Source organism: Chlorocebus sabaeus, chromosome 9, assembly GCF_047675955.1.
Source record: "Chlorocebus sabaeus isolate Y175 chromosome 9, mChlSab1.0.hap1, whole genome shotgun sequence".
Taxonomy (NCBI): Eukaryota; Metazoa; Chordata; class Mammalia; order Primates; family Cercopithecidae; genus Chlorocebus; species Chlorocebus sabaeus.
The window spans coordinates 7,765,413-7,778,760 of NC_132912.1; the positions used below are offsets into that span (position 1 = coordinate 7,765,413).

The window sequence follows — 13,348 nt, forward strand, 5'->3', positions numbered from 1 at the left end:
TCCATGAATCTCTGGTGTTTCCGCACAATTTGCAAACAGAGACTCCAGCTGCCTTTGCTGGGAACTACCTTCATTACGAACGTATAGTGAACAGCCTCAGAAGACAGCTTCCCCCTTCAGGGAAGAAGACAGATTGGCTTAATGTGCAGAATAATAAAGCAAATATCTCCCTCCAGGAGCAAAGCCCAGGCAGGCTTAGTGCTCGTTATTAAAGAGTCAAGTTCCCTAAGTTAAGGGCTCCTTTCACACAATGCGAACCCACTGCATGGCAGATGTCATCTGGCCGTCTCCATCACCTTCTGGGAACTGGGCTGGGGGAATGGCACACGTGCTTTGACTACTGCTGTTACTGTGAGTAATAAATTGTCCTTTGTCTCTGACCCAGGAGTCTCCTGTTTTCTGCTGGCATCCATGAAATGGTAACAAACTAGCTTATTAGCGTGTAAGTAGCTTTAATCTCCGCCCTTTAACAATTCTTGATATGTTTATGTACATATATGATTGTCTAAGATTATGTGAACATGGAGAAAACGTGAAAGAAGGAATACTAGGCTAATGAATTTGGGGTAACAGGAGGCAAGATTGGGAGGATCAGAAGAAGGAAAGGAGATAAGAAAGCCAAGCAAAAAAAAATATTTTTTTAATCCAAAATCTCAATCCAAACAAGGATGGTCATGATCGTGATATTGGTAATGACAAGAAATCTGAATTCAGTCAAACACCAGCCAGGTGCAGGGAGGGCTAGGATAAATGCCTCAGCAGAGTCTAAAGGCATGTCTCTACATTTTGATATTTCGCTCCATGCACAGTAGTAAGGAAGAACTGAGGTCGTTTCAAATAAGCTCTTAGAGTTACTGACCCTTTGCCCAAGTCCCAATCTCTTAGCCTCCAGCATGCATTGAGAGCCTGTCCAACTTTCATCACGTGATGCTTTAGCTTACAAATGTGAATTCTTTGGTTGCTTTAGTTGTTTACTTCACAACAAAGCTCTTATTTCCTGGGTAAGGATGTCAGAAAAATAAATAAAAGTTATATTTAGGCTTTAAAAAAAATAAGCCTGCAAAGATCTTTGTGTTTATAGTCCTACCGAAACAATCACGTCTCCTTCCAGAAAAAAGAAAAAAAAATCCCCTTAAAGAAAGCCTTACAAAAGATTCAGCTATGCTGCTTCACCTCAGAATTTTTCTGCAAACAACTTTATATGTTTTGGAGGATCTGCACACAAAGTGGATACCTGGTTCAAAATAAATAGAAGAATGAGGGAATGGGCTTTCAAGATGCACCATGAGTATACCTACCAGCCTCTGCAACAGTCTGACTTGCCTCGGGATCCTGAGTCCATCCTATAAAAGAGAAGAGACTGTTAAAAAGGTGATTTTAAAAAAAAGAGAAGAGACATGAAATATGATTGTGAGGTCATTCTTACATGAGTTATACAAGGGGGTTAAAATCTATTCAAATTCACCAAAAGCCCTATCTATCCTGAAAAGCCGTTTTGACTTTTTTCAGGGAGTTTGTTTCCAGGCCAGAATTCGAATTCAGCCCTGTGAGAGCTGGCTGACTCTTAATCCATGACGTCCCTCTACCTCGTCACCTCTTTCTTCTATCTGTAAGAGGAGATGGATGAAATGACAGGAACAAAAAGATTGAGTCTTTGTATTCTGTTTCATTTTATTTGGGGCTTCAAGTTAAACTCTTTGCTACTGTGTCTATTACAATAAGTACAGGTAGTCAGTCTTAATTCCAATGGGCTCACTATTCAACTTAAAACTCCAGGAAACTCTGGAAGCAAAACTGAACTTATCTTGAATTTTCTTCATTGTGTCTTTTCTGGATGATTTCTTATATTCTTCTGCATGCAGGGGAGGGATGTGGGAAAGTGATAAAATCATCTTTTTTTTTTTTTTTTTTGACATGACCTCGCTCTACAGCTCAAGTTGGAGTGTGGTGATGTGATCATAGCTCACTGCAGCCCCAACCTCCCTGGCTCAAGCCATCCCCTGACTCCAAGCAGCTGGGACTGCAGGCATGAGCCACCATGTCGGGCTCACTTTTGTATTTTTTGTAGAGACAGGGTCTCGCTATGTTGCCCAGGCTGGTCTCAAACTCCTGGGTTCAAGCGAACTTCTCACCTCAGCCTCTCAAAGTGCTGAGATTATGGGCATGAGCCACTGTGCCCAGCCAAAAATTATATTTTAAAAAACTCATTAATAATTAATTAACTAGCCCCTCTGGACTAATTTAAAGGTCTTAGCTGGTTATATGGATGTCACTCATGGCAAATCTCATTAACTAATAGAAGTGTAAACTAATATTGCTGGGAGTAATAAGTTTTCCTTCTTTTCTGGAGGGCAGTTTTACAATGTAGATCAAAAACATAAGAAATATGCCTAGACTTCATGTCTATTTTTTTGTTTGTTTTTTGAGACAGAGTCTCGCTCTGTGCCCAGGCTGGAGTGCTGTGGCACGGCCTTGGCTCACTGCAACCTCAGCCTCCCAGGTTCAAGCAATTCTCCTGTCTCAGCCTCCCATATAGCTGGGATTACAGGTGCCTGCCACCATGCCCCATTAATTTTTTGTATTTTTAGTAGAGATGGGGTTTCACCATGTTGGCCAGGCTGATCTCAAACTCTTGACCTCGTGATTCGCCTGCCTCAGCCTCCCAAAGCGCTGGGATTACAGGTGTGAGTCACCGTGCCAGCCTTTTTCTTTCTTTCTTTTTTCTTTTTTTTTGAGACAGAGTCTTGCTCTGTTGCCCAGGCTGCAGTGCAGTGACACCATCTTGGCTCACTGCAATCTCCGCCTCCCAGGTTCAAGCAATTCCCCTGCCTTAGCCTCCTGAGTAGCTGGACTACAGATGCGCACCACCACACATGGCTAATTTTATTTTTGTATTTTAGTAGAGATGGAGTGTCACCATGTTGGCCAGGATGGTCTGGATTTCTGACCTCGTGATCCGCCCGCCTCTGCCTCCCAAAGTGCTGGAATTACAGGCATGAGCCACCGTGCCTGGCCAAGTTTAACTTTTTGCGATACTGCCAAACTGTTTTCCAAAGTGGCTGTAACATTTTGCATTCCCACCAGTATGCAATCTTTTAATTTATAAATTCTGCTTACAGAAAAGCATCATAAGGGAGGAAAATACTGATAGAAAAAAGAAATGAACACAAAAGAAAATTCTTGGCTACTTCTAAAACAATTGCTCATAATTACAAATAGCCTAAAATGCCCTGAAAATGTGGTTCAGTTAAGTAGACTATGATACATTGATTAATTACCACACAGCTACTGAAAATAAGGACCTGCACCTACATTCACTAACATGAATCAACATTCACTTTACTGGACTTCATTGTTGTTCTCCAAATACCTTCCTAGCTCTCTGCCAGAGGGATTAGTCCTTGTGGCTAGATAGTGTCATGTGACTAGTTCTGGCCAATAAGTTATGAATGTAAGTAACTTTAGTCCCTTCTGAGCCAAGCATTAAGTTAACGTTCAGCGTTCCAGAACTGCCTTTTCTTCAGCACAGTAATTAGTAATGTTTGGGGTAATGGCTGCTCCATGAAGCCCAAGTTCACAGTGACCAACAGGTGCAGAGCTGCTCCACTGCTGACCCAAGATGGACAAGGTGTATAAGCAAGACGTAGAGTTTGTTATTTAAGACACTGAGAATTGGGGATTGTTGGGTACCACAGCATAACCTAATCTATCCTGAGAGATATGTTCCTGACACAATTTTAAGTGACGAAATCAGGTAACAAAACACTATATGTAACACGATCCCATTTTTGTAAGTGTAAGTGTTTTTATGCATAGAACGTGCATCAAAGTGCTAATCAATGGCTGTTACCTTTGATTGACATCTTGTCCTTTAAACTTTTCTGTATTACCTCAAGTCTTAACAAAATGCAGATATTTCCATCTTGAAGACTAAACGTATAAGAGAAACTCTTTTAAGCTCATTCCCTGCTTTATCTCCCCACCCAAAAATATACATACATTGTAAGTTGCCATTCTAAGCCATTATAGAGTCTACTCTTCAATAGAACATGAGATGGAGAAAAATAGTACAGGATTTAGGCTGACATGCACCCTGACTCCAAGTAAGAACCTATCGATGAAAGAGTCAAACTCTGTAAACTATTTGAAGAGATTTTTTCTGATCCAAATACCAGTGACCACAGCCCATGACACAGCCCTTAGAAGATCCCAAGAATACAAGCCCAAGCTGTCAGGGCGAAGCTGCTTGGTTTTATACATTTTAGAGAGACATGAGACATCAATCAAATACATGTAAGATTATACATTGGTTCAGCCCAGAAAGGCGGGACATCTTGAAGGTGGTGGGGGCTTCCAGGTTATACGTAGATGTAAAAGTTTTCTGATTGGCAATTGGTTGGAAGAGTTATTATCAATAGAAAGGAATCTCTGGGTTATAATAAGAGGTTGTGAAGACCAAAATTTAATCATGCAGATGAAGCCCCCAGGTAGCAGGCTTCAGAGAGAGTCGACTGTGAATGTCTCTTATCAGACTGAAGGTCTGTGTTGATGTTCATGCTGGCGGGGTACGAGGAGGCATGTCGAACCCCCACTTCCCGTGTTGGTCTGAACCAGTCTTTCAGGTTAAACTTAGAGGGCCCTGGCCTAGAGGAGGAAGTCCATCCAGATGGTCGTCGGGCCTTCAAATTTTATTCTTGGTTTACAAACCAAACACTTCCTAGGAGTATATTGATTTTGGAATTCTAAAATGAGGTGAGGCTGGGCGTGGTGGCTCACGCCTGTAATCCCAGCACTCTGGGAGGCTGAGGTGAGTGGATCACCTGAAGTCAGGAGTTCAAAACCAACCTGGCCAACATGGCGAAACCCCATCTCTGCTTTAAAAAGACAAAAATTAGCTGGGCGTGGTGGCGCATGCCTGTAGTCCCAGCTACTCAGGAGGCTGAGGCAGGAGAATCATTTGAACCCGGGAGGTGGAGGTTGCAGTGAGCCGAGATCTTGCCACTGCACTCCAGCCTGGGTGACAATGTGTGAGAGTCCATCTCAAAAAAAAAATAAAAAGTCAAAGTAAATTAATTAATAAAATAAAATAAAATGAGGTGAGATGTACAAGAGACTGTGAAAGGACGGCCGTCATAGGGACCCTGGGCAAGTTCTTTATCAGTCCTATAGGATTGTCTCTGGCCCTTCCCTCCCTAAATTGTGGAATAGCCTGGGGACCACTTAAAATAACTATGGTCAGAAGGAAAGCCCAGCCCCTCTCAGGTATTAAGTTCCCTGATTGATCTAAAGTATTTTCTTTGAAGTTTTCTCTTTTGTAAAATAAGTTTTCCAAGAAAATAAGCATGCTTCAAGGAGAACAAGAGAAGCTGGTTTTTCATTTTTGAGACGACTATCTGATGTCTCAGGGTATCACTATGGCCACACTTCAGTCCAAGTTTCAACTCAGCTTGACCCAGAATCAAAACTTCCCAGTACACATATGTTGCTGGTGCAAGCTAGGATTGGAAGTACAAATGACACTAATATCATCATTGTTTTCAGTTAAGAATTCCTGATCCTTTTTATTGTTTGAGTGTTTTCCCAGTGCCTTTTAAAAAACTAGGGGTGGAGTCTGGGTACAGAAAAGTAACTGACTCCCAGCTTCAGGGCAAAACTACCGTAAATAGTCATCTTAGAGCTTCCACTGACTTCCTGGAGGCCCCAAATCACGGACTTAAGAGATGGTGCTCCCCAGCTGTGGTTATTTCTCCAGCATCAGAACAGAAGCTATCCAGACCACAACATTTATTAAGAAAAACGTAAGCCACCATCTCTGCCACCAGGGACCATACTATCTAATTTTCAGAAATATATATACTCACGAAAACACCATAGACGAAGTGAGTTTTATAAGTTACAAAAGAAATAGATGAAAGAAGAGATCACTATGCTCTTGAGTGACCATAGAAGGATTTATGAAGGAGATAGGGCTAGAGCTTAGCTGTGGAGATGTGTCTTGGAGTGGGATGAAAGGGAAGAAGAACGTTAAAGAGAATCAGATTCAACACAGGAACAATCCTCAGAAAATCAGCTTCATAGACCTGCACCTGCCTCTACCACAAATGGACCCAGCAACATCACCACCAGGAAACAGAAGGTGAGGTAAAGGCTTCCTTAGCACAAGCATGTGGCAGTAACATCGACAGAGCTGTGGAGGGTGGAAGCTCCAAACCTACCCCGTTATCAATTCGTGCAACTATAGGTGGAAAAAAGAAACCGGATAGTGCTGCTTAAGTGTTTATAATTTGGCTGATAGAGGTTCTGTTCTTCGTCCCAGGATCCATCAGAGCATCAGATCATGACTGAGGCAGGAAGAGAGACAGGTACTTGAGTCATCTCAAGAGTCCATCCGTGGGAAAGAATGGGAGGCAGGAGGAGAGAAACAAAACCTAATTCTTGAGTATGGACACTCCACCTTTGGTATGGATGCTTTAATGACCCAGCTGACTTAAAGAGAGACGTAAAGGCAAGGTTCACATCATCCACTCTTCCTTCTGAGCTGTAACATTGTATCTGTGACTCTAGGTCCAATAACACAGGCGTCCCCGGGGCGTGGACAGGTGCTGGTTGGTGGCCCGTTAGGAATCGGCCACAGGGCAGGTGAGCAGTGGGCGAGCCCACATTTTACCGCCTCAGCTCTGCCTCCTAATGCTTCAGGCACTAAATTCTCATAGGAGGCAAACCCTAATGTGAACTGTGCACGCAAGGGATCTAGGTTGCGTGCTCCTTATGAGATTCTTACTAATGCCTGATGATTTTAGGCGGAACAATTTCATCCTAAAACCATCTCTCCCACCCCCAGTCCATGGAAAACTTGTTTTCCACGAAACCAGTCCCTGGTGCTAAAAAGGTTGGGGACAGCTGCCATAATGGATTCAAGAGCCATTACACGGAGGCCAGCTTCAGCCAGACACCTTCAACTGACTGAAGTCACGAGTTCCTAGAGGGATCTGTACCAGGAATTTATCCACCTCCTGGCCCCATTCTTCTGAGGGCATTCTGAAATGCTGAAACCAAAACCGAGAAACTGAAGAGCCAATTACCTTAGAGATCTGCTATAGGACCTGGAACAGAACCAAGGGCTAGATGTTGGAAAGTCACTGAGATGCCATTTATCATGTGGGCTGAGAACAGTCAGTCTGAGAATATTCCCGTTTGGGTAATTCTATATCACTCACCCAAAATTTTTCTTCCTTGAAAGTAATGTTGCTGTCAGTTGTTTAGCTATTAACCATTTGCAATTTGGGGTGCCTATCACCTTGGTAATGGAAGAAGAAACTTGATATTCCAGCTAAAATTCCAATTTCCAGGAAGATTTTTTTTTAAGTTTTTTTGAGACAGAGTTTCCACTCACACCACCCAGGCTGGAGTGCAGCGGTGTGATCATGGCTCACTGCAGCCTTGACTACCCGGGCTCAGGTGATCCTCCCACCTCAGCCTCCCAAGTACCTGGGACGACAGGTGCACGCCACCATGTTTTTGTATTTTTAGTAGATGTGGGGTTTCAACCATGTCGTCCAGGCTGGTCTTGAACTCCTGGGCTCAAGCCATCTGCCCACCTCAACCTCCCAAACTGCTGGGATTACAGGTGTGAACCACTGTGCCCAACCGATTAAAATTTTTTAAAAGCAACTGCCATTAGACAAGTCACCCTGCTTGTTTTCTTTACCTACAAAATATCAGGAGCCGGGCGTGGTGGCTCATGCCTGTAAACCCAGCACTTTGGGAGGTCAAGGCAGGCCGATCATCTGAGATCAGGAGTTCGAGACCAACCTGGCCAACATGGTAAAACCCCGTCTCTACAAAAATACAAAAATTATCCAGGTGCATGCCTGGAGTCCCAGCTACTTGGGAGGCTGAGGCAGGAGAATCACTTGAACCCAGGAAGCAGAGGTTGCAGTGAGCCGAGATCACACCACTGCACCCCAGCCCGGGCAACAAAGTGAGACTGTCTAAAAAAAAAAAAAAAGAGGCCGGGCGCGGTGGCTCACGCCTGTAATCCCAGCACTTTGGGAGGCCGAGGAGGGTGGATCACGAGGTCAGGAGATCGAGACCATCCTGGCGAACACAGTGAAACCCCGTCTCTACTAAAAATACAAAAAAAATTAGCCGGGCATGGTGGCGGGCGCCTATAGTCCCAGCTTCTAGGGAGGCTGAGGCAAGAGAATGGTGTGAACCCGGGAGGCGGCAGAGCTTGCAGTGAGCAGAGATTGTGCCACCGCACTCCAGCCTGGGTGACAGAGTGAGACTCCGTCTCAAAAAAAAAAAAAAAGAGAGAGAGAGAGAGAGAAGAAAAATTAGGGAACTGGATGTTGCTTGTGGGAAAATAATGAGTGGTTTGGAACCCTCCTCCCAAAAAACTCCTCAGGTCTTCATCCTCTGGCCCCCATCTTCCTAAATCGACCTACTCTACTGTTCCTCACATCCAGAAACACCCGCCTGGCATTCCCAGCAGCGACCCTGAGGACAAAATAAGCGAGATCTCCTTATATCTGAGCATCCAAGGACTGGGGAAAGTGCTAGTTACGAACACCAAGTCACACACAGCTCATCACCCAGTTCTCAGGACTTCCCCACCCTTCCTTTCCGCCCTCAAGAAATGGCAAATGGCTGCTTTGGGAGTGACCAAATCTCTGGAATTTCTCCCACAGCATACTCTTTCCGCACTCTGCCCTATAAACTCATTTCCACAATCCAGCCCTGCACATAAGGGAGGCATTATTGAGTGGCCTGAAGCTTACAAAATCTTTCACTGGCTTTGTTTTTTAAAGAGTTAAAAAAAAAAAATAGCTCTCTTGATTTTTGTTGCTTTCCCCCCCGCCCAAAAATGCAAAGATTTGCTTCTGAGTGAGAATGTATAAGAAATTAACAATCTGGAAATGTCCAATTCAGGGAATGAGAAATGTATCACCACAATAGATGTTTGAATTACAACTAGCATGTTTTGCACACCATCTATGTGCCATGAGTAATTTAAATACAAATCACATTTAAACAAGTTCAACTAAATCATAAAAGTGAATGTGGCTCGCTCTTTGAAGGATTTGCTGAGAGCACCAGCTTTGGTGTTCGGCACACCTGCACTCCAATCCAGGCTTTGCACATAGTAGGTTGTCACTTCTCAGAAAGGACTTCCTGGTTGTCCTTTGTCAAATAAGTACATTGAGACGTTACAGCGGTAGTCAGAGACTTAACTAGGCTGTGCATAAATGCAGCTAATATTACCTAAGTGTTTACTATATGCAAATGCTTTGCCTGAATTAACTCATTTAATCCTCAAACAACCGTAAAAGCAGAAGTGTGTTATTTTTATAAAAATGTAATTATTATTTAGATGCTAATAAAACATAAGCTCCAGGACCCCTCACTTGTGCAAGCCTCTAAAACTGAGTGGTATTTGTGGTGCCTGTCAGATTGTCAAAATGTGTAATATGTTGTGCTTTCTTTATCATTCTAAATAAATGGTCCTTTTAGCACCTAATTTTGTAGTCATAATTTGATACTTTTTTCCTTCAAGAGGGTCCTGCAAATTGTGTACTTTACTCTCCTCCCAAAGCCTAGATCCACCCCTGCCTATGCAGTAGGAATTATTAACAATTTTGTCTTGCAGATGATGAAACTGAGGCTCAGAGAGGTTAAGTGACTTGCCCAGGTACACACAGCCTGTAAGTGATGAGGCCCAGATTAGAACCCAAGCAGTCTGGCACCACATGGAGTGCTCAATCAGAAAACATTATTGCCTCTTATTATTTTCACATAAAGCTCCTAGCAAGCTCCCCGAGACACTGGCATGTTACAGATACTCAATAACTGGTGGCTTTTGCTATTTTTGTCAATCTAAAACTGCTTTGATAATAATGGGAATATAACTCTATCTTTATTTAAAGACACTATATAAATGTCAGCTAACAAAACAGATGACTCTGTAGCAGACAGTTTTTACACAAGGGACTTTCTTTTAAATACTAATTTCCCAAAATATCCTTTAAAAATACTACTGTTCAAAGTGTGCGGCTGGGCACAATGGTTTATGCCTGTAATCTCAGCACTTTGAGAGGCCAGGGCAGGCAGATCACTTGAGCTCAGGAGTTTGAGACCAGCCCGGTCAACGTGATGAAACTCCGTCTCTATTAAAAATACAAAAATTAGCCAGGCGTGGTTGAGTGCACCTGTAATCCCATCTGCTCGGGAGGTTGAGGCCTGAGAATCACTTGAATCCGGGAGCCAGAGGTTGCAGAGAGCAGAGAGCCCGCCACTGCATTCCAGCGTGGGTGACACAGCAAGATTCTGTCTCAAAAATAAATAAATAAATAAATAAAGTGTGGTCCATGGACCACCTGCATCAGAATCATCTGCGTCCCATCCCAAACCTAATGGATCTAAACCAGTGGAAGTGGAACTCAGGAAGCTGAATGTTTAATGAACACCTCAAGTGACTCTTTCCACCTGAAGGGTGAAAACCATTGCTTTTAGGAGTCATTCCACTACGGGTGACTAAGTGCCCATTGTCTACAGATGGGGTGGAGCGTGAGAGGTGAAGGAACTTGAATCTAAGGTGTTACTGGGATATTTCCAATTACAGGTGAATGACAAATAACTGCAATGCAAGTTAATAGTCATAGTCAGCTATATGAAAATTTGCATAAGATTTGCATAGACTTACATTTTAAAAATTAAGTTTACATACAATTTTAAAGACCATAATGATTGAGAATAGAGCGCTCATTACATTTTCAGGTTCTGTTCTAAGATGTAAATATATTAATTGTTTCACCTTTCAAAATCCTAACTAAGTAATTGCATCATCCCCATACAGAGAAAGAGGCTTACAAATGTTAAGTGACTCCTCAGTAAGTGCAGACCCAAGATTTGAACCCAGAAATCTGGTGCCAAAGCCCATGCCCTCAAACCCCATATCACAAAAACTAAATATAAAAAAGAATGGATTAGGGATAAAAGATAAAATTGCAAGTTCATAGAAATTTCTACCTTGGATGTTTTTTTCCTGATTTAGTCATTTCCAAGATAAACAGACATTGTGCTGGGTTGAAGACAGCATGAAATCACTGAACTAAGTCCAAGCCATGTTTTTCTATGACGGAAAACCCAGAGACTGTGAAGCCTACTTGAGCTGGTAGATGTTAGAGTTTAAACGGTCTTCCTAGTTTAGACACAGAAACTTTGTTTCAGTCCATCCCACGCTCTCCTGTCTCCACGCCCCCAACAAAGTTTCAAGATCTTTACCCTAAATTCCTTCACTCAGCACTTCAGCAGCAGGAGTCTAAGACCATGGCCAGCATTAAGTGCTGACAACGTTTTAAGCACTGGGGTGTCATAATTCATTCAGTCCTCACAACCCTATCATTTCTCCACATTTCACAGAAGAGGAATGTAAGGCCGAAAGGACATTGCCCAGGGTCCCAGAGCTGATAAGTGACAGGATCAAGAATCAAGTGGTCCCAGACATCCTGGTACCAAGCCCATGCCTTCAGCCATCTACTAAAACATCTCCCAGTTATTGAATGCCCACTGTATACCAGGTGCTTAACACAAACTAGCGGAGTCATTGCAAGTTTGCTCAAAAAGAGCTGCATTCCCTGCCCTGACCAACAAGGACACGAAGGCTCTGAGAGATTAAAGGTCTTGCCCAGAACACAAAACTAAGTAGAGCCCAGCCTGTCTCTTTGCGTCCAAAGCCTGTACTTTTCCAACACCACTACGATGCCTCCTGGGATTTTCATTAGCTATCCCCTCCCTAGAGGGAAGCATCATTACTACCACTTTACTGTTAAGCACATTCACAAGACAGAGCATGAAGATAACTATCTTCACGTTTAGGCAGTTGGTCTTCAAAACTGCTCTTCAAAACAGGGCCTGGAAAAGGGAGAAAAGGTCCACCTACTTGTATCTTCCTCCCACCGTGCAGGAACATGCTGGAAGCTAAACGGCTTAAATATTTAAATGGCATGTGTGTGAACAGCACTTCTACTTTATGACAGGGTCATGTTGTGCATTAGATCTCAATGCTATTTGTGTGAACCTGTTTCATACTTTTTAAAGACAAATTGCCTGTCTATTCATCATTTTATTGACATTTCATATTTGCAGGTTTTATTCGCCTGTGAGGTTAAGACATTTAAAACACAAATCCTGACAAACGCACAGACCAGCAACTCGAGGAACTCAGACGCTTTGGTTCTCGGTGCTGGCCACCTTTAAATGCTAAACCACCGGTAGTCACTAAACGGGAAAGTCGTGTTCTCCCCGTTTTCAGACGGGAAAAGCTGAGGCTTCCAGGAGGCTAGAACTCCTCTCAGATTGCCTTTCTCCCTGGATCAACCGGGAATGATGATAACAGCAGACTGCCCCCCACGCGTAGTAAGGAAAAAACCTTGTAATTATAATAACTTTTGGAGCTGCCTCAGAAATTAACGACGAACAGAAATCTGCACAATGAACAGGAACCAAGAAGAAAAACGCGGCTCCGCAGGACAAGTCCCGGGCACAGTTCTGCAGGAAGCCTCAGGCCAGATCAGGCACCGCGGCTCACACAGAGGTGACCCACAAGTGACCCACAGAGTGACCCACAAGTGACCCCAGACCCTCCGGTGGGGGCCTGGGCTGCGGTCGAAGGGGGCCCGGGCAGAAGCCCCGAGGCCGGGGCGGCGGAGGGAAGGGGGCGGCCGCGCCCGGGCCCCGGGTCCCCGCGGCTCCACTTACTTGCTCCGTAGAGTGGCCCCAGCTCTGCGCCTCTTCCTGCGACCCCACACACAGGGACAGCCCCAGGCACAGCCCCAGCAGCAGGAGCATGGCGGGGCGAGGGCGCGGGACGCTCGGGGACCCGGCGGGACGCGCTTTGCAGCGCCCAGGGCTCCTGCCACTGCGGGACGCGCTCGGGGCCGCCCACCCCACGGTCCCAGCCCGGACCCCGCCCACCCCGCGGTCCCCTCCTGGACCCCGCCCACCCCACGGTCCCAGTCCGGACCCCGCCCACCCCGCGGTCCCCTCCTGGACCCCGCCCACCCCACGGTCCCAGTCCGGACCCCGCCCACCCCGCGGTCCCCTCCTGGACCCCGCCCACCCCACGGTCCCAGTCCGGACCCCGCCCACCCCGCGGTCCCCTCCTGGACCCCGCCCACCCCGGTCCCAGCCCGGACCCCGCCCACCCCGCGGTCCCCTCCTGGACCCCGCCTACCCCGGTCCCAGCCCGGACCCCGCCCACCCCGCAGTCCCCTCCTGGACCCCGCCCACCCCGCGGTCCCCTCCTGGACCCCGCCTACCCCGGTCCCAGCCCGGACCCTGCCCACCC

The 13,348-nt window shown here is 45.3% G+C and overlaps 1 protein-coding gene across 1 annotated transcript in view; it reads right to left on the minus strand.

The window, feature by feature from the left end:
* Positions 1 to 12,946, minus strand: part of ITIH5 (inter-alpha-trypsin inhibitor heavy chain 5) — a 101,395-nt gene extending 88,449 nt beyond the window's left edge. Inside the window, exons 1-2 of the mRNA XM_008002218.3 lie at positions 12,760 to 12,946; positions 1,299 to 1,343 (exon numbers count right to left, since the gene is read on the minus strand). Of these exons, the coding sequence (XP_008000409.3) occupies positions 1,299 to 1,343; positions 12,760 to 12,849 (135 nt within the window). The 5' untranslated portion in view covers positions 12,850 to 12,946. The remainder of the gene's footprint in view (positions 1 to 1,298; positions 1,344 to 12,759) is intronic.
* Positions 12,947 to 13,348: the final 402 nt, after the last annotated feature.